The sequence below is a fragment of the Podarcis muralis genome, chromosome 5 (assembly GCF_964188315.1).
Source record: "Podarcis muralis chromosome 5, rPodMur119.hap1.1, whole genome shotgun sequence".
NCBI lineage: Eukaryota > Metazoa > Chordata > Lepidosauria > Squamata > Lacertidae > Podarcis > Podarcis muralis.
The window spans coordinates 22,108,731-22,130,931 of record NC_135659.1 but is presented as its reverse complement, the minus strand read 5'-3'; the positions used below and the strand labels follow the sequence as shown (position 1 = coordinate 22,130,931).

Below are 22,201 nucleotides of genomic sequence, written 5' to 3'. Positions count from 1 at the left end.
AGAAACTTCTGCCTACCCAGGGAAGGTGCACCAGTTGAGCTCCCCTACCAGTGGAAGCCAGAGGAACGAGACAGGGCTAGGCAAAGGGAAACCTCTGCCTCACCCAAATTCCATCTAGTCCAGTGGACTGGGAGTTTGGACAGTGGGCTGAACCACCTTTTTCAATAAATGAAGACATAAAACTGTGCCTGTAATGTAAGCAAATGACATTTATGTAAATCATTTTACAGCCCTACCCCAGGACATTAGCTAGGCTATTGTTTTTAGAAAAGTGCAATTCCTGCTGAGACATCTAATTTGCAGCTGAATTTCCCCTCTGTGATGTATTGGGAGGGCATGTGGGAATCCCTTGGTGAGGTAACCAATTGCTGTTTCCACACAAGAGAAAATATGATCTTCACTTCTTAATAATAAGTTAAGATGTTGGGATGAATGTCATGAATATCGCTGCCTGTACCACTGAGATGATAACATAATGGGAAACCCCAATAGGTAGATTCTTCCACCCTCTGCTACTGGAAGGCTCTTAGGCAACTAGCTGCTCTTTCAGATGCATTTAATATTTGCAGAACCAGCAAATTTGTCTGGGAGGCAAGTCTTCATCTGCCACTCACCCAGAGCCGACTGTATTAAATTTTTATATTTATTGACATTTCATTACCATAATTGACTGCACTTGGTTCCCTAGTAGAAGGCACAGGGATGCCTCCTAAGCAGGAGAATTGGTCCCTTGAGTCAGATTTGCAATTAAAAACAAGGCAGAATGGATTTTTTTTATTGTGTAAATATGATGAGTTGAATTTTCAGCTTTAACTAGAGAAGACAGAGCACCGAGAAAACCTTTTTCACGAGTGAGCAAAATTATGAGTCAGTGGAAAGACGACCCCCAAAGGTGTCAATCAGTTTATATAAACTCAACTGTGCATGAAAAAGCCCCAGTTAATGTCTCTTCTAGGGGGGGTGGGGAGGAAGTGTTATTATTAAAGTGAATATTATCTTCTCTGCTTAGTCTATGGGCTACTTATCTATGAAAAGGGTAGCCTTTTGAGCCAATATATTAGAGTGTGAATGAAAATGAATGGGGGGGGGGGAGGAATGTGAGGTACACTTGGATGATGAGCTTGCCATATGGGTGGATATTATCCAGATATTTAAGACCTACACACGACCATGTTCACTGAGCGACTCCTTCTAGTATGATGACTGCATGATGCTCTGTAAGTAAGTACTGCTTGAAACTTTGCATACCACAGACAGGACAGTGGTCTGTTTCAGATATTTGAAAGTGGTCTGATAGATGTATTGTTGTGAATGATGAGTACACTCATTTATTTTGCTTTTGTTTGGGACAGTTTTTGCTGTGCTTCAAAAACTGGAAACCAAGAACCACTTGGCCAGATAGAATAGTATAACTGATGATAGAGTATCTTAATTGTAGCTCTAGCATATGACCCACAACTTTCTGAAAAACCAACTCTAGAAAGGATTGCTTCATGCAGCTCATACGCCTCAAACTGTGGTTTGTGCCTAGCAAATGTTCACTACCATTTAGAATTTCCAAGCTGTGGTGGATTTTGCTGGGACTTCCCCATCCAACAGGAGAAATATACTCCAGTAGAAGTGTACATGTTCCATGCAGATAGGAATAATTTGTGTAGGCTTCCTAGCTGGGTCAGTAAACAAATGCATACAGTGGTACCTCTGGTTACGTACTTAATTCATTCCGGAGGTCCGTTCTTAACCTGAAACTGTTCTTAACCTGAAGCACCACTTTAGCTAATGAGGCCTCCCGCTGCTGCTGTGCCGCTGCTGCTGAACGATTTCTGTTCTCATCCTGAAGCAAAGTTCTTAACCCAAGGTACTATTTCTGGGTTAGCGGAGTCTGTAACCTGAAGCGTATGTAACCCGAGGTACAACTGTATAGATGTGCTGAATATTCTCCCATCCACTGAAGCTGAAAAATCTTTGGTTTCTGTTCTTGCAGACATTCTTGCACCTGTTTCCACTCCTTTCAAGAGATAGCACATTTTTTCTCGATTTCAGCTGTAAATTGATGTAAGTTCTTAGCTGTTAAAAAGTTTTTATCTGCCTGTGGGAAAGCAAGACTTAATAGAAACCTTAAGGGTGCCCAAGATACAGAGGAAACCTAGAAGGCCTGTTGAACCACAGCTTTCTGTACTTATGATGGCAATTGTGCAATATTGGCAAAGGGTTCTTAAAGTCATTTTTTGAAATAACAAAGTATGACCTATCCGTTGATTCTGTGGTTATCTTGTTCAAATTGACAGGCTGGAAACAGTGGAAAAATGGGGTCTGGTTATGAATCTTTTAGTTTAGATTACAGTTGCAAAGCAGCGTAACTTCCTCCAATGTGCCATCTGCTAAGAAATGGTTGATAAAGGTCTTAGAGGTAGTGGAAATTGGCAAGTTAACTGCAGTGGCTTATCTGAGCATTGGGAAAGGTAATAGTGACATGTTGTTAATACATTAGTCTCTCTTTATTAGATGCTGGGATAAACGTTTTTGCAGAGTGGAGGTTGAAAGGCATTTGCTTTCAGTTCTGTGAATGATTAAAGTTAATGATCCATGCAGTTAATTAGAACTTAGTATTTGTTGTTGTTGCATGCGTTAAGGTAAGGGGGACTTTCTTTAGTTTTTCTATTTTTAATCTTAGTTTCTTCCTTGTGTGATGCGTTTCAGGAAGGTGGTAGATGAAATTGTTCTTTCAGTGTTTTGACTAGGATCTGATCTTGGCACTAGTGCAATTTCACAAGTCAGACAATTGCACTGGAAGCAAATGTGTGCCATGATGAGTCTTAGGCAACCTTTTTCTCTTCAAGCAGTATTTCCTGTTAAAATGATTATACTGTCAGTGAAACTAATTTAGCATCCCCCCAATACAAATTTACATGATAAACAATGATAACTTTATGATTACAAATCACATTTTATCTGCAAAGATCGTAGATAACATTTATATAATGGAAATATTATATAAATATTTCTTCAGCAAGTACTTTACTGCAGGAAAGCAGAGGACTTTCATACATTAAGAGTGGGGATGGGTTCCTCCTAGATAGAGACAGCAGGCATCGTGAAATCAAATTAATTAAAATTGTGATGACTTGTACAGTGTACGATGCCTGCCATTTTAACATGATATGCCAATAATAGAAGATAATGAATTAAGTTGCCAGCAGACCTCTCCCTCAGGATGATGTTACAGAGGTTGCTAATTAGTTCTAATATGCAAATAGTAAAGCTGATGATGCTTCAAAGAGCTATAAAATATCTTATACATTTATGGGCCATTGGTGCATTACGAACAATGAAAAATGCCATTTCCTGTGCTGGTTCCTGCTTCTAGACATATAGAGGGGAGATGCCAAATAGCTACGGCAGGGGGGCATGTGGGATCTGCTTTGTTTTTTTTACTAGAACCCTGTGGTCTACCGGCCAGAACAAAGTGCAAAAAAGGGCCACAGATGAGGGGGAAACACAAGGAATTAAGGAACGTGGTGCCTATGAGTACCAGGGGTGTCTTGAATCTGTGACCAGTACCAGAAACAAGCTCCCAAGTCCTGTTCCCTCCCCCTCAAGTATTTCCCCCCACCCCTAATAACCTTAAGGTTAGAGCAGTAGGACAGCAGAGCACTGGTCTAGTATTGCTCACAGTGACTGGCAACAGCTCTTCAGGGAGCTTTCCCAGCCATACTTGGAGATGCCAGGAATTGAACCTGGAAAGCGGATGCTCTAACACTGAGCTAAAGCCCTAAGCAACTAGTAGATCTGCAAAGCAACCATAGGTCTACTAGTAGATCCTGATCTTCCACCTCCCCATTGTTTAGTAGACTCTTGTGCAGGCATAGGCAAACTCTGCCCTCCAGATGTTTTGGGACTACAACTCCCATCATCCCTGACCACTCCTGTTAGCTAGGGATGGTGGAAGTTGTAGTCCCAAAACACCTGAAGGGCCGAGTTTGCCTATGCCTGCTCTTGTGTGTGTGCTGAACTCTGCAAAGCAAAGCTTGATGGCTTTAGCATGGAGCAAGTGAGACCTATCCTATTACAACTGAATCAAGAAACTTAACGCACTCTGTGCACTTGGCACTAAGAAGATTTACAGCCCTGTCCCAAAAAACTTGCTACACCAGCAAGTAAGTGCTTGGAGAGGGGCATTCAGACTGCTGCATCAGTGCAAAGTCATCAGCTGTCGCTGCTTGAAGGTGAGAAGCTGAAAGAAGGGGAAATGCTTAGGATCAGCTTTGAGCCTTGGCTTAAACAATGGCTAGTTTCATTAGAAGTCAACTTCACACCAAGGATTATAAAAGTTGGTTTGTTGAACTAACCGTTATTTGTTTTAAGCCAGAATTCCTGGCTTGAATATAATGGTGAGCTGAGAGATTCCTGTAAAAGCAAAACTAAACTCTGCCAAATTCTTCCTCCTAGTTATGGAAAAGGAGCACTTGGGAAAGGGAGCATGTGAGTCTCATCCTTTGCTTTGGTTTGTTTAGGCTGTTCCATACTGTGCTAAACCATGGCTTCATGTTATGCACAGTTGCAGTGTTTCTACTTTGGAACTCCCTGCCCATTGACATTATGCAAGCACCCTCACTATATTGTTTTTATTTGCATGCTGAAACCTTCTTTGAAAATTTCAGCGGGCCTACCTAGACATATAGTTCAGTTATTTACATATATATATATATATATATTAAGTTTTACTGGGTTTTTTTTTCTGTGTTTCATCCACAGTTATATTTTGCATATATGTAACAACTCTGTGAATTTCAGTTGTGTTTTATTATGTACATCACTCAGACAGTTTTGTGATTACATGTTTTACACAATCTTTCCAAATAAAAATAAATATATTTGTATTATGAATAGCCTTGGCAGGCTTGGCAGGCTAAGAAGGCAGGATATATATAATTACCGTAAAGGAGCTGACTGAAAATATCCTTATTTTTAAGCTGCTCAGGTGCAGACAAGGAAGTGGCTCTTGTAATTATCCTGCTATACAAGGCGGATGGGGACCTTGGTAATTTCAAACACCCCCGCCCTGCTCAATGAATACATTAAATAAGGTACCCGAAAATACGCCTTGAGGTATCTTAAAGACTAACTAGTATTACTACATAAGCTTTCATGGACTACAAAGACTATGCTGAGCATCTGCAGTTTCATAACTCTCTGCAAAACACAAACAAAAAAGATTCTGGCAACCTTAAGAAAAAAGAAAACACTCTGAGCATGTTTTGTGCCGAATTTTAAACTCGATTCTCATTATTTTAGCTCACTTCATATTCTGGGTCAGTCTCCAACTCTCAGCCTAACCTGTTCTACATGGCTGCGGTGACGACATGGAAGGTGGCATAAAATGGCTGCAAAAAGTGGACTTGGTGCTTGTATCATAGGCAACCCATTTTGGTTCTTCTACCCAGAGGCCATCTTTTTCAACCAGTCTTAATCTATCTTGATTATAGCACATTTTACTGATGGCCCAAGTTCTACTTGTGTTCAGTTGTGCAGAAGATTGATTCCTAAGAGGAATTACCTTAGGTCTATAGTCACTGGGGAAGGGGGAAGCTGTGGAAAGCAGAGTAGTGTGTTTTAATTTAATTTAAAACTTTTACTATTTTGATTTTGAAGGTAAAGTAGTAAGGGGTCAGTATTTTTCCTGAACTGCCCAATTAAAAAATAAAATAAAGCATGCTCCTACTAATCCAATGTTCTGCACCAACAGCAAAACCTTTGAGATACAACTAGCATGGTTTTTAAATGGTATAATGCCCCCCTAATAATAATTTAATTGTGTTAAAATTATTGTTGATTTTATCACTCTCTTTTATAAAATAATAATGAATATAGTGGGCTGTGCGTATTAGTATGAGTTTTTGTATGTGTTTGGTCTGGTTGGCCAAAGAGCACTGAACTATTTCAATGTATTGTTTGTTGTTTAGTTGTTTAGTTGTGTCTGACACTTCGTGACCCCATGGACCAGAGCATGTCTGGCACTCCTGTCACCCACTGCCTCCTGCAGTTTGGTCAAATTCATGTTAGTGGCTTCAAGAACACTGTCTAACCATCTCGTCCTCTGTCGTCCCCTTCTCCTTGTGCCCTCAATCTTTCCCAACATCAGGGTCTTTTCCAGGGAGTCTTCTCTTCTCATGAGGTGGCCAAAGTATTGGAGCCTCAGCTTCACAATCTGTCCTTCCAATGAGCACTCAGGGATGATTTCCTTAAGAATGGAGAGGTTTGATCTTCTTGCAGTCCATGGGACTCTCAAGAGTCTCCTCTAGCACCATAATTCAAAAGCATCAATTCTTCAGCGATCAACCTTCTTTATGGTCCAGCTCTCACTTCCATACATCAATACTGGGAAAACCATAGTTTTAACTATACGGACCTTTGTTGGCAAGGTGATGTGTCTGCTTTTTAAGATGCTGTCTAGGTTTATCATCGCTTTTCTCCCAAGAAGCAGGCATCTTTTAATTTTGTGACTGTTGTCACCATCTGCAGTGATCATGGAGCCCAAGGAAGTAAAATATCTCACTGCCTCCATTTCTTCCCCTTCTATTTGCCAGGAGGTGATGGGACCAGTGGCCACGATCTTAGTTTTTTTGATGTTGAGCTTCAGACCATATTTTGCGCTCTCCTCTTTCACCCTCATTAAAAGGTTATTTAATTCCTCCTCACTTTCTGCCATCAAAGTTGTGTCATCTGTATATCTGTATTGTAGGTGGTCTGTATTTAAGATCTGTATGTTTTGTAGTGAGACTGACATCTTCACTATGAACTCTCTGCTCTTTCTTCACAAGAAAGCCAAAGCTGCAGCCCGGCACCCACTAAACTGGGAGTAAACTCCATTAAACATAGAGAGACTTACCTCTGAATGGGCATGTAGACCACTGCACTGTAAGTTTATTACACAATGAATTCTTTATGACTGCTTGGACTTCCAACTATTTAACTGTGTAATAGCATTTGCAGAAAATAATCTGTAGGGAGTACTTCATCTCAGACTAAACCATCATAGCATTTTTGTTTGCTTTCTTTTAACAAATATAATAATTACAGCAAATAACAGTAGTATCTTCATATTCTGCAGCCTTGAAGAAATGTAACTTTCTTTTAAAGTGTGCAGAATGACTCTGGAAGCTGAAATCTACATGAGGCATAATAACTGTTGCAATATTGTGCATCTGACAAAGAACAATTCATTCCTGGTTTTTAAATGATGTTTGAGTGAAAGAATGCACTTTGTTTGCTTTTAAAACAGTAATCATTGTAGCAGATGAGCAGGATTTTGTGCAAAGAATGAAAAGAGTGAGTAATGGACAACTTGGTTTGAAGAAACTGCTAATGGGTCCGATCATAATTCTTTATGTAAGAACTGGCATTTAACAACACAGTCCTATACATTTCTACTCATAAGTAAGTGCCATTGATTTCAGTGGCACTTTCCCCCTGGTAAGTGTGTGCAAGACTGCAGTATAAATTTGCTTCTTTCCTCTTCTGTTTACATTGCCTTTTGCAGCAGGTCTATTAAATCACCCATTCAAGGAATAGTGTATATAGGATGCTCAAAAATAAAGATAAAATCTACATAGCTGTCAGAGTTACAATGACAAATGCAATCAGAAACTTACATGAAGTTGGGGGTTTAAATTGGTCTGAGAGGGGAGGGCCAGAAATGGAGTCAGTCCAAATTAGAAATTATTTTGATTTGGTCCGGGTGGAGGGGAATTCCAAAGACATTTTATGATCTGTAGTTAGTGAGCTTGAGCCTGTTATTGTCTAAATGTGATTAAATGCTCTGTTTTGTCTTTGCAACCCTTGCTCATTTATTTAAAGGCTATCCAGGTGGCTTGTGCAGTTCAGAAATTATCTGGCACGAAGCCTCATGGAGTAGTTCTTAGCTTTGGAAAATCTGTCCCAGGCTTGATCAATTTCCTAGGAGCATATTGCCAGGCAGAGTTCACTGAAACCAATGGGACTAAACACCACTTATGACTGGATCATGCCCATGGTTAATGTAGCTGTGATCAAATGGTTTATTCACCTGCCTTTCATATAATGTGCATGTCTTTCTGCCTGACGCACACAACATGCAACTCTCTTTGTAGGCACAAAGGAATCACCCTACATGGTTTAAATTAGGGCTAAGTCTCTCTATGCAAATTTTGAATAGCAATTGAATAATGTAGTTTGCAGTCCAAACAAGCAACTGTTTCCTCATATGTATATAAATGGAGGCAGTTTAGGTTTCAGCTACTTAAATGCCAGTGGACCATCATTTGGTTTCACTTTGAATCAGAAATAAAACACACAAAATGCACTCTGCCTTTCCAATGACACCATACATTCTTTTCCATTAGAGCTGAAAGACATTTTCAAAGAGTAACATTTTCATTTAATTTGCCTTGTCGCTCTCATTTACTTTGCCAGGGCTCTTGGAAATTATAAATGAACCCGGCCACGACGTATGAGCAACTTCTCTCACCACAATCGTCGAGAGTGATCTCAAGCTGCGCAAGATCACGGCAGTGCTCTTGTGCATGTTGCATTTGTTTGACTGGAGCTTGTCTGTGCAGGAGAACTCCCTGGAAGTCTGTGCCCTCTGTGGCTTTTAAGCTTGACTTTTAAAGCTGCTTCTGATTCTCCTAATCTGAGTGGAAGTGGCTGGCTGTGTGTGCCGAAGCTGCTGTGCTAGCTTCCTGGCAGGTAGGTCACTGCTGCTTACCAGAAAGGGGCAAGGTGGCGGGGAGGTCAGTGAGGTGCAAAAGCAGTGGCAGGAGCACCTAACTGGCTGAGTCAGTGCACCTACACTGCACCAGCCTCCCCACTGCCTTGCCTCTCGCTCTCCCAGTAAGCAACAGCAACTGATCTGCCAGGCAGTTCCCACTACACCTGGCAAGCTGCTTCTGAATCCAAGTAAGTAAATGAATTCAGTAAGTAGCTCAATTAATATATTATCACAGAATCTTTTTTAAATGTTTGCACACAGTGCACACTAGATGACAGTGTACTTACATACAGTACACTATTCTCTCTGGCAGTCTAATCCTGAAGTGCTGAGAAAACAGGACTATTTGAAATACATCTACATGGTGTTAAACCATGGCTTGGCTTAATGTTACATCTGAACTTGAACTTATGGCTTGTATCACAGTGTTTGGCCTCACAAATGTTGCTCTTTATTGCTTTCTGAGTTCTTGTTTTTTCTCATTTTTTCTTTTCATGGGCCGATTCCTTTAATTCATACCATCTGCTTCTAGCTCCCACTGTGCCAACCCCCTCTACAAACCATACATTTGAAACACATGGCTTCCACAAAAGAATTGTGGGAACTGGAGTTTTTTAAGGGTGATGGGAATTGTAGCGGGGGGACTACAGTTCCCAGGATTCTTTGGGGGAAGCCATGACTGTTAAAAGTGGTATATGTTATGTACTGAAGTTCTCACCCTGGGCCAGCAGGGGGATACTGTAGATAGTTATGCAAATAAGGGATTGAAAGTGACATTCAGTGACTGGATAGTTTTAGAAAATTGTTACAGTTACGTTGTACTGGAGCTCTATATAAGCAGGCTGACTGAACCCTTCAGTTCTGTTCTGGCCTGTGAATAAACAAGAGCTGTTTGAAGAATCGCTGTGTCGTCTGATATGTTTCCCCACAACTTAACAGTATAAATGTGCTTTAAAGGTATGTTGACTCACGATTTATCTGAAATAAATTCCCATTTTTTAAAAAAAAAATAATTGGATTGGCATTATGCTGCAGATATCATGTTTCTTACACGCCATGCCTCACTCACAGAGGTAGATGAGTAAATGTTTATATAAGTTGTATTTGCTTTTATTGTAACAAGTTTGGATCAGGAACAGAATTTACTTTTAAAAAATTATTTATTAAATTTATATACCACCCTTTCTCATCCGAAGATCACAGTGTGGATGATCATTTTACTTCAGTTGTTTTGCAGCTAATACCGTGGTTCAATAGGAAAAGCTTTTGGTGTAATACCAAGAACGTTTGAGACATAGTTAAGTTCCTACAGTTTGGAAAGAGGTTTAAAAACAAAAGCAAAATGTTCAGTTTGCAAACTCACTTGTTGCCCAGTGATTAGGAGGATGGAGCCTTCTTTCCCATGTACCACTTGGCGATAAATATGATCTAAAATTAAGAGTTCACTCCAGCAGTTCTGAAGCAGCTTCATTTGGTCATCAACCTGTAGACAAAGAAATATATATTTTTTAATATATGATGTTTCCTTGGTGGCTTATTGTTGCTGTTTACTTTTGAGTTTTCTGGTGACAGAATTCTTAGGTACTCTTAAAACCATTGGGGAGGAACCTTAGGCCAAGGCCTCTGTAGCCGACCCTCAGCAACTGGAATATTCAGGGCTATTTTTGTGGAAGGGAGTGAGGCCCTGCTGTACCAGGTTGGAAGTCATAAAGGGGCCCAGACTCTGAAAAAAAAGTAAGTGTCTAGTCCTTGTTAAAGGAAGGCTATGAAGCAAAATATGCAGGCACCATTCAAAGAAATATGAGCCTGTTTCAGCCTTTCACAGCTTTTAGCTAATGAATGAAGTCAGAGCTGTAATTGACGAGCGCTGAAAAGAAATTTAGAGCTGTATAAGCACCATGGAAGATCTAGAAGTAGGCCTAAAATGACCCAGGAAATTCCTTCTCCCAGACAACAGCAAAATGACTTCTGGGAAGTTTCTGTGGTGCATACATGAATCCAGTTTTGTTTTTTTGTTTTGAAAGTTCAGATAATGCAGAAGAGCTGCCTAGTTCATTTTGAACCCCTCTCCCATTTTTGTTTTGTTACCTACTTTCCAGAGAAAATAATTTTAAAAATCAGAATTTTGGTGCAACTGAGCAGTATTGTGTCCACCCAAAAACAAAAGGTAATAGCAAAGACAGGAATTTTCTATTCCTTCTCACTTAGGTTTAATTTCATAATTTCAAAAAAGGAAAAGGAAAAATATTAGTATGTAAACTTTAATAAATTACCCTGCAAATACAAATAAAATTAATCATTAGTACATTCAGATTGTGGTTGAGAAGCTGTGAGTTTCACCAAGCCCTGAAAAAGTAGCCCAGGTATATTAATATTGCTGGAGGACTGAGAGTAGCGTGTGAGAATCCTGTAATGGTCATAACCGGTGTTGATGTGTTGAGTTTTTTGTTTGCTTTGTAGGAGGAAATGCAGTCAGGGGTGGGCTGTTGGTTGTAACAATAATTTGCTGGGAAGGGATGATTCATTGCTTTTCCACCTATGGGAAAATAGGAGATTTCTTGGGAGGAGAGGTTGCTTCTTCTTGCTTAAACACTTAAACATGTATGTTCAGCTCAAAAGCTCAATTCTTATGGCTTCTCTCTCACACACAAAATGTACATTGACCTGCACTATTAACATTGTTGTAGTTACATTTTATAAATGAGTACAGAACAAATGCTCAGAAAATACATTGCTTTTTAACTATTTAATTTTGAATTTATCCAAGCATTGGCATCTGATCATTGGTTGCTGAAAATCTTAAATCTGTTCTGACCACCACCTCTCCATCTGAAATACCATGCCTGTTCATGCACTAAATGTAGTATTTCCTGCCAGAGAACAATAGACGAAAGACCTACAGTAACTGGTTAACAACTGTTGGCACTGAGGGACAGCAATGATTTTAACAGCTGTATGACAGGCACACAGTCAACAGGTTAAGCCTTTCTAATATGAAAATATAATTATTTGTTTGTGACTTCTGCTTTCTCTTGTGTAGGAATTGTGTTTCGGCTACATAAGCAACATATTCATGTCTAAATATCAGAAGCAGAGATTATGATTTGTTTATTAATTAAAGCATGTAGGCAGGGCAGCTGTAAACAGTATCAAACAGTATCTATAAACAGTATCAAGAATAATAATTACAAAATTAATCAGCAGGATGAAACATACTCAGCAGCAACAAAAGACACCAATATCAATTAGCAACTGATTTTATAGAAGTAGCATAAAATAATATAAACAAACTACTAGCAATATCATTACAAACGACAGGCTGAAAAGAAAGGTCTTTGCTTGCCAGCAATATGTCATAAGAGAGAGGACAAGATGAACTTCCCGTGAGGAATTGGTTGTTTCCAGATGCTGAACAAACATCTCTTGCATACATGTTAAATGTAAACAAGTCGTGTCACTAAGTACTGGCCTTAGAGCATGGATGGACACAAGAAGACAAGAAGTTTTTGTACTCACATAGCGTAATTTGTCTTCTACTATAATATTTGCCTAATGGCAGCTAGAAAAAAAGCAATGTAGAGTCCTGTTTCGTGAACTGTTTAATCACATATTTCATTCCAATGCTAAATGCTAAGCTAAAACTGATCACTTTTGAGGCTTGCTTTGTATTAATGAAAGTGGATTCTCAAAAGACCCAAATCCACATGTTAAATTGTTCATGTGAGCATGAGGAAGAGAATTACTAGCAGACAGCTTGCCCAACTGGAATTGAATAATGAAACTTAACCAAGTAAACAAATTGAATGAAAAAAAATCAGCATAGAATTATCATTGATGTAAGGCATATTATTTCCCCTTACATCATAAAATAATGGAAATTCAAAATACAATACTAAAGCATACACTTTGGTGGAGCAAATGCAATTTAGAGGATTTATCAAGAATGGTGAATAAAACCCACTTATTTGCAGATCTTTATAAGCAATAATAACAAATATCACTATGGTATCTTAAAGGTGCCATTATTCCTGGCATGAGCTTTTGTGGGCTACTGCTATAATAGCCACTGAACTCAAGGATAGTTTTGCTTGATATCAGTGGCACAATAACAATGAATTGATTTTAAGTTTAAAGCTTGCAATGACTTTGACTATACCGTAATTCATCAGGCACATTGTTTCAGATTTCAGTGGGGGTTGGGCTTTGGGAGGGGAAAGAATCACAGCAAACGTGCAAAGGCTTTGCTCTTGAGTATCTTCACGATTAAAATGGGGAAAGGTGCATTTTGTGGAAGTTTATTGTCAGTACACTTTACAACTCACAACAACCAGAATGGTCGATCAAAATGGTGCCTGTGTCATTTGGAAGATTTGCTTGTGATATGACAGTTTTAAAAATGTCACCAAATGCCAATATTCAGGGGTGCACTTGGTAGCTCAGGCAGAATACTGTATTTTTAATAGGTTTATAAAGTTAATTGGGATGGGGGACTAACAATGTGAGCTTGTACAGTCAAACCTTGGTTCTCAAACTTAATCCGTTCCGGGAGTCCCGGACTCCTGGAACCGTTCAAAAACCAAGGCACGGCTTCCGATTGGCTGTAGGAGCTTCCTGCACTCAAGCAGAAGCCGTGTCGGACGTTTGGCTTCCGAAAAACGATTGCAAACTGGAACACTTATTTCTGGGTTTGCGACATTCAGGAGTCGATTTGTTCGGCAACTAAGCTGTTCAGGAACCAAGGTTTGACTGTATTGAGGAGAGGTGTCCTTCCACACACTTCAGCTGGCTGAGCCCGTCTCCTGCTGAACATGTGGACAGAAGGTGTGGCAGACACACAGCACTCTCCCATGAGTTACAACCACAGTTCAAGGACAAATTTCTGCTGGCTAAAATCATTAGACAAAGGTGGAGAACAGGGTCAGTGAGGGATATGGCCAGGTATGTGATGTAGGATGAGTTGCAAAGGCCGGATTAGGAGGCTTAAGGGGCCATTTTTGTCCCTTGGTCCCGCACACCTGTTCTGGATGTTTCCACAAAAGGGGAGAGAGGGAGAGGTAAGTGCACGGCTACCATTTTTGTTGGCAGCAGCCTCTTTACTGTCACCAGGGGTTCCCAAATTGTGGTCTGTGGTCCACAAGCTTCATTCAGATGGTACACAGCATCTCTATAGATTTGGAGTTGAAGAGAGGAGACAGCACATCTATCACTTTAAATAATCCTATTGGTTTTAATTGTATTTCTCTTGCTTCTTTTATTTATTCTATGGAATTCAATAAAACCAAATATAATACAGAAGAAGCAAGACAAATACAATTAAAAATCGCACGGCGCATTGCAAATGCTACAGCTGGCAAAAAAATCATTAAGTGGTCCACCAGGACCCTCAGCAATTTTCAAATAGTCCATGGGGGGAAAAGCTTGGGAAACACTGATCTAGTCTGACCCGCTTGTGAGCCAAGAGAACCTCACATTAATTAAGTTTTGGGAACCTATCCAACTTTCTCTCCTCAAGAACAGATTGACCCTTTGGCCTGGAAGCACCGTGCAGCCAGCCCATCAAGTGACCCACTGGGTTTTGGCAGGATCCAGCGTGGTACACAAAGCAGACAATTTATTATGAACACCCTCTAATATTACTTACAAGCTGTGCAGCCTTTTGACAATATTGCTGGATGAAAGAAAGAGGAGGGGTACATAGCAGAGGGATATATTACTAAGTCAAAGTGAAGCTTGTGTTATCACAGGAGCAACCTTGCTCAGTCCCCATGCTGCATGTAACCACAATAATTCATTCTTGCTTAGATCACAGAACAAGGCTGAGCCTATATTAAAAAAGAGCTCCTTTTCACTCTGCCCCAGTTGTATTTATCTCCCATGCCATTTCTAACAAAGTCCCCTGTTATCTGGAAGAGAAGATTGCAGTCGTGCTTTGTTGAAAAAGTAGGAGTTACAGGTCCACAGTGCACCTTTCCCAATTCCCACAAATGTGTCAGATTGCTTTCAGTTATAGTATTATGTTTGTTCTTCAGCACAGTTTTACTAGAAGGTTTAAAGACAAATTTTAACTGTATTTAAGACTGATGGATATTGGTTTGAAACATGTAGAGTTGTCCCATCTACATTCCAAAGATTATCTAGAAACAAAGAGTTGGCTCCAGTGCTAGTCCTACTCAAAGTACACCCTTTAAAATTAATGGACATGGCTAACTTCAGCCCATCAATTAATTTCAGTAGGTCTACTCTGAGTAGAACGTAGATGTATAAAACTAAAATAAATAAAACTATTCTTCTGTATCCTGCTAATCTGTACTACCAGGTTAATGACTGCAAAGCATTGGGCTGTAACATATTAGGTTATAAACATATTAAAGACTGTATAATTAAGTGAATGCACACAAGGAGAAAAGTGAGGTTTTTCTCCAGCCACAGTCCTGCTCTTGACACCAGTGGCTACCCCATATTGTCTTCCATAGCTGGCTTTTTATAGTGTATAACATGGTATGAACAAGGCTTGAAAAGCCCTTGTACATGTTGAGAACTTTCCCCATAACTCTTTTGATACCCCATCATTGTTTATTCCTGCGATTTCTAGCTTACACTGCTTTGATTCATGCTCCCAGGGTGGGTCGCAACATAGAAGATATACTACAAATCTAAATCACAAACAAATTACAGTCTAGAAGTTAAAAGAGCAAACCAAATTTTGAAACAATCTGTCAATGTACAGCTGACCTCATTACATCAACTCCCTATGAAGGTCTGAGCAAAGAGGTGTATCTGTAGCTGACTTCAAAAGTTAAACTATGCACCATAACTATTATTCTTATTAGATTTTATTAGTCTTTTTTTGGGCGAAGAGGGACAAAGAAGAGGAAAAAAACAACCATGCATAAATAGAATCCAGAAAACATTTATAAAATGAAACATTGGAGAGACCCAAACTGTATCAGCAGCACAATCAAGTTCAAAAATGTGTTGGTCAATATGTAGGGAAGGAATCTTGACATTCTCCAGTTGGAGGATGCTGTGCAGTGTTGCTAACAGATGTTTCTGGGCATGGTGTTCCAGGGTCACCACAGGAAAAGCCCTAGTTTGTATTAGGCTTAATTTAACTTTGCAACTCCATCAACTTTTCTGAATATTGCATCCCATTCCATGAATTGTGTTGGGTCTGACCGTATTCACAGTTGACAACAAATGCGTTTTAAAGATGCAACACCTGGATGAAGAAATGCTTTCAGCAAACATCTGTCTCAACCACAGGCAGCAGCTCCGGAAGCCAAAAATTCACTTTGCATTGTGGAGTAGGTGCGGGGAGGGGGCTTTTTGAAGGTTCTGAGAGTCATCAGCATGCTATCAAAGCTTATCTTCCCCTCCCAAGCTGGTATCACCTCATTAGCAAGCCAATGCTGTGCAAACAGTGTGAAACAGCAAAGTCAGAATAAACAATCACTGCTCAGCTCCTGCTGTTGTATACAAGGCTCATAAATGTAGCAAAACAGAATTGTAGTTCACAAAACCTTTAGCTCAGCTGGGCCTAACTACACATGACGCTTGCAACCATGTAGCTTTTTTCTTCTTTATTTAATTACAAGTGGGGGGTGGTGATTACTGAGAATGTAGAGCATGGGAAGACAAGGCTTAACCCTTCTACTCACCATGATCTCCATGAAAATTTTCCTTCACCTTTGCAGTTAGCCCTAGTTAAAAAAGTTGCATGGGCACTAATCTGTGGTGTTGACGTGGAAGTCCAATGTCCAGTGTTTGGAAGATCTACATCAGGGATGGCTAATCTGCGGCCCTCCAGATATTGCACTCCCAACTCCCATCAGCCTCTGCCTTCAAGACAAATGGGCAGGAATGCTGGGAGTTGTAGTTCAACGTCAGCTATAGGGTCACAGGTTCGCCATCCTGATCTACGTGGGAAAGGGCGCTGTGAATCTAACGTAGCTGCTTCACGGAACAGCTACCACATAGTTATCATGAAATAAAAAGCAGCCATATATTGAATCTATGCCATATCTCATTCAATATTAGTCAGTAAAGAGTCCTCTCCAACTCAGCAACCTGGATTGAATTCTACTGATTTGGGTAGAAGAAGAAAATACGGTATAGTAAATGCAGGAAAGTCCTAGGTATGTTGGTGTGGAGACGACTGTGCTGAAATCTGTTGTGTTAAAAGCCCATTGCAAATGAGCTTTCCAACATGGATTTGCAGACTAATTGTTAACTACTGATAAGGAGTTTTCTTATGCATGTGGGAGAAGAGTGCCATCATTTGTATTTCCCTTATGCACCTAAGTCTACTTTGTACTCATTGCTCCTCAAAAGGCAGCCATCGCTCACACCCTCTCTAAAGAACAGCACATCTGTGGCAGCTTCTCTTCCCAGCACTGTCTTTGTATATATGTACTTCTGCTGGCTTTGCAAAATAGAGGCAACAGAAAGGCTTGATAGAAGGAATGTATAAGAGAGAAGCAGGTAACAGCCAGTGAAAGGAAGTACAAGAAGCACTGAAGGCTTGGTGTTGGATATGGTACATTGACAAATGAAGGAACATCGGCAGAAGACCATCAGATGCACTGTGGTGTCAGTTTACTCATTGTTTGAAAACCTACATGTCCAAGCCACACAGACTCAGGCTTTTTGGAATGTGTTCCCAGAGAATTCTGCTGGAATTTGGCAAGGACTTCAGTAACACACAGCATCAAGTCTCAGTTGACACCGAAACCCAAAAGCATGTTATCAATTGTAGTTAGAACTAAGTCTATCTCAGAAATGTTATCTCAGAAATGTTAGTTACTCATCTGAAAAACTAAAAGGAATTTTTAAAAACCCACCTTTGTAGTGGTGTTATCGATGAGGGAGGGTAGACCAATACAAAAGCAATTTTTTTACCAGCAATAGCAAACAACATTGGCAACGACACTGATAAAAAATTCACACAGAGCATATTGAAATATTCAACAAGCACAGTTCTATTTTCCCTGTTTATTTTTGATGATCTAATTTTGAGAATGGAACATTGTGCAGTTATAACTGCACTTTATGTTGTTATCAAGTACTACAGAATTTTGGTGCATACCAGATGTCTATATGGGACTTGGATTCAATGGAGCAATCACGGAAGTGGAAAGCACTTTTGCCATGCCTTGTGGTTCTAGTTTTTTGCTGCATCAGTTGTGATCCTGTATTGCATCAAACCCTCAGCCTGTCACTCTGGTGTCATTAAAATAGATGAGTGTTTCAGTGTTCCATCAGGTGGGGCAGAGTACTAATTGCAAACTTTCCTTGGGTGCATTGCAGTGGCAGAGCCATGTTAACATGGAAATGCAAGGGAGGACCAAGTCACATGCCACCCAAGTGGTTGTGCTGCATCCATGCAGTGCCAATAATAATAATAATAATAATAATAATAATAATAATAATAATAATAATTTATACCCCGCTCATTGTGCTATATCATGCTACATTGTGCTATATCATGCTATAGTTATCTGCCAATCACCCATTCCCACCACCCTTCTGAGTAATACCCCTCCCCACCTTCTCACTATATAGAAGGATCTGGCAACTTCTGTTTCAGTGTATCTGAAGAAGTGTGCATGCACACGAAAGCTCATACCAAGAACTAACTTAGTTGGTCTTTAAGGTGCTACTGGAAGGAATTTTTTTTGTTTTATACTCTCAAGCATGTCTTCTTCGCTAGTGTTCTTCAACCTTGGGTCAAGGAGATACATATGGGAACCAGGATCCCAGTGGGCTGGCAGGGATGAACATTCAGACCATAGTGGCCAGCATGGAGCCCTAAAGCAACACTCCTACTATAGCCAAGCTGCGTATCCCCAGAGACTTGCTGAATAACCCCAGAAGCCTAGTAGATAGTCAACAAGCAGTTTATGAGATTGAGGCATTGGTAAACCTATGGCCCTCCATATGTTGTAGGACTGCAACTGGCCATTGGGCATGCTGGCTAGGGCTGATGTGAGTTGGAGTTCAACAACATGGTTCCTCATTCCTCCTCTAGATAAGGTTACCAGACATCCCCGTTTCCCAGGGACAGTCCCCGGATTTACAAATCAGCCCCCATACAAAATCTATTGAAGTTAAAAAGTGTCCCCAGATTCATTGAAAAAAATCTGGTAACCTTAGAATAAACACCATTGTCTGACCTAAGGGCTTGATTTGGACACTCATATGATCAATGGTGTGCAGCCACACCAATCCATCCATTAGCACACACAACTAAGGTCCAGATACATGGATGCCAAACAACTACAAGCTGTCACCAGTCCAACCTTTCCTTACAAAATGCTTAGGTAACCTGCAGAGTAGAGCCAACTTCCCCCAAGACAGCTTATCCTCCTCCTACCACCGCCTCCTTCCAGTATGCTAATATTCAACAGGGTTTCTGAACTCCCGAAGAGTAGACAAATACAAGTTCTCAGCATTTCACACAAACCCACAGATGACTTCTAAGTGGGAAAGAAAATAAGGTCATCACTAGATATTTGCATTATTCAAAGCATCAAACAGAGTACCTGGCACTTAAAAATGGGCTTTTATGGGACTTGGGGTGGATTTTTTTTTTTTGTATTTTTTGCTTTGCATGCTAGATCACATGTAGGTTATTCATGTTTGACACTCAGCATCATTTCTGATGAATTATAAATGTAATTTCCAGGGTTTTTCCTTTTTTGTTGTTAAAAAGGCAGGTTTTTAAGATTTCTGCTGAAAATTATACCGGTAATGCAGGAGCTATTCTTTATCAAAGTGATTACAAGTGTTGTTCTGTAGAAATGCTCTGCAAGCATTCTCCTGAGAGCCGCATCCTGAAAGCTCTTTCTCTGACATGTTACTCTTTCCTAGCTCAGTAATTCCACTTACATCAACAATGGAGCCACAAATGTTTATGTGAAATTATGAAATAATTTCAGATGAATTAGAGCTGAGTTACCTAAACAAGAGAGTTATGGGGTATGTAGCTCTTGTTGACTTTTCATCATTAAAAAATGCTTGAATGTTTTCCATGCAATAACAAAATGAAATGAAAATTGTGCATTAAAAAACTAGCATGTTACAGGTAAGAGCTCTAGCCTCACTTTTCCTGATTTGCTAGTTATCTGTGTACAGGGAGATCACTGTAGTCACATAGTGCCAGGAGGAAATATAGCAAGGGTACTAGTCTATTCTGCTTTGGTCAAACCTCACCTGGAACACCTGTATCCAGTTCTGGGCACCACATTTTAATATATGCACAAACTGGAATGTCTCCAGAGAAGGTCAGCAAAAATGGTGAGAGGCCTGGAGACCAGGTTTGAAAGAGTTGGGGGTTTTTAGCCTGGAGAAAAGATCATTTAAGAGATGATATAACAGCTCCCTTCAAATATTTCAAATATTTGAATTCAAATATTCAGGTAGATGATGGAACAAATTGGTTTTCTGTCATTCCAGAGGGTAGGACCGAAAGCAATGGGATCAAATTACAAAAAAAAGGGTCTAGACTAAACTTTAAGGAAAGAGTGGTACAGACTGCAGAAGAAAGTGGTTGGAGATTTAAAAACAGACTTTTTTTTATAAAAAAGATGGACTTTTCAACAGAGGCTGGGTGGTCAATTATTAGGAATTCTGTAAAAGTGGATTTCCTGTGTTGGTAATGACCTTTGAAATTCCTTCCAATACTATGATTCTAAGTTAACTGCCTCAGCGGTTGTGTCATTTAGCTCTCAATTCATATACTGGTAATATGTTGTAGATTCCGGCCGTAAAATGAACTGAAAGAGACTGTCAGGATTTAGGCTGATTTGGTCCTATATAGTGATGAAACAAACTGATGAAGTTGATTCTAGTCTATGAAAGTTGGTGCCATAATAAATTTGTAAATCTAAGGTATTCATCACTGGACATTTTTTATTTTTAAAATTGAAATCTAATTACAGAAGCAGACTTCTCAGTGCACCAATAAAATAAGAAAATCCTGCTGTCATTTACTACAAGTCATCTTTTGCCTGTCATATGCAAACAACAAAATAGACTTAATTCTTGTTTCATCATGTTTAACAATGCACTTTGTCTGTATATTTCAGTATAGCATGAAATCAGAACTGGGTCTAGTGAGGTTTATTTACAATCCTGGGGGTTCTAGGGTCTCTGCACAATCTACACTGACATATGCCTGAGAACAGGCTAGGGGTGAGGGAGCGAGAGAATTTTAAAATACCAGTGATGAATTTATTCTGAATATATTGTTTCAGTGATTACACAATAGACACCAATAGACTATGAATGTGTTTGACTGAATTCTCTGTTGACACCACAGGTCACTAGTGTTTTGTCTTTATAAATATTATTCAGTGGTCTCTTGCTTGGCAGTTTATCAAGTGCAATCATTTCACTGTTCCTCACTGCTATTTTTCAAGCTGGAGTTGATTTCAATAAAATATGTAAAGTTTGCCTTAAGTTCTCACTGTAAATTTCACAAAAACAAAGAATGTGGATTGCTAGAGTGTAGATATTTTGTGTGTGTGTGTGTGTGTGTGTGTGTGTGTGTGTGTGTGTGTGTTTATGTGCAGGCAGTGTACCCAGGCCTGAATATGTAGAAACATTTAGAAGAATATGCATGTGTTGCTCTCCTCATATTACTTGTTTAAAAAACATATACTCCCCACGTATCATTTTTACATTTGAAGGCACAAGGGTGGTTTTTCAAAACAGTAAGAGGAGCAGCCCTAAGTGGCAGTTTAGAGTGTTATTCACAATGTAGAAAACAACTTTTTGTTGGCGTTTAATAAAATATTTACAATATGTGGATTTCCATAAATACACTACAGTTGAAACTGTGCTGTTTATTTCCTTAATTATAATCAATACATTATATATGAAGCATTATATCTGGAACATTTATGAATGAACGTGTATGTGAACAGTTTAATTTTTGATCAGCTGATCCTCACATATTTTGCAGCTGGGAATGCAACTCAAAAAATTAAATAGTATGTTATCATTTTTAACCTAGCTTCTTCCTTGCCGGGTCCCTTGATTCACCTCTTGTGGAAATTAGATATTTTCCATTATGGCTGTGGAGACTGAGGCAAAGCAGATACTCAAGTATAGCTCCTAAAGTCATTATTTTGTGTGTGTGTGTGTGTGTGTGTGTGTGTGTGTGTGTGTACGCACGTGCATACACACGCAAATACACACACTTTGAAACAAAAGCAAAGGGGCAAAGAACTCATGGCAGACTATATAGCTTGGATGCAAATGTGCTCTGTTCCTGACTAGCAAATGAGTACTGATGAGAGGTAGAGCTCAGTTGGTAGAGCATGAGACTCTCAGGGTCTTAGGCTTGGGCAAAAAATCCCTGCATTGCAGGGGGTTGGACTAAATGATCTTCATGGCCCCTTCCAACTCTTCTATGATTCTAAAAGTGACCCCTGATCCAGAAATGTTCTT

The 22,201-nt window shown here is 39.7% G+C and overlaps 1 protein-coding gene and 1 long non-coding RNA gene across 5 annotated transcripts in view; one reads left to right on the top strand and one right to left on the bottom strand.

Moving 5' to 3' along the window:
* The window catches only part of NR5A2 (nuclear receptor subfamily 5 group A member 2), a 118,929-nt gene that overhangs the window by 27,321 nt on the left and 69,407 nt on the right, over positions 1-22,201 (bottom strand). For all 4 annotated transcript variants that reach the window (XM_028732582.2, XM_028732585.2, XM_028732584.2 and 1 more), the window contains exon 5: positions 10,113-10,232. In XM_028732582.2, coding sequence (XP_028588415.1) covers positions 10,113-10,232 — 120 coding nt within the window. The remainder of the gene's footprint in view (positions 1-10,112; positions 10,233-22,201) is intronic.
* LOC114598668 (uncharacterized) overlaps positions 1-22,201 on the top strand; it is a 123,590-nt gene that overhangs the window by 71,575 nt on the left and 29,814 nt on the right. The gene's annotated exons all lie outside the window — the stretch shown is intronic.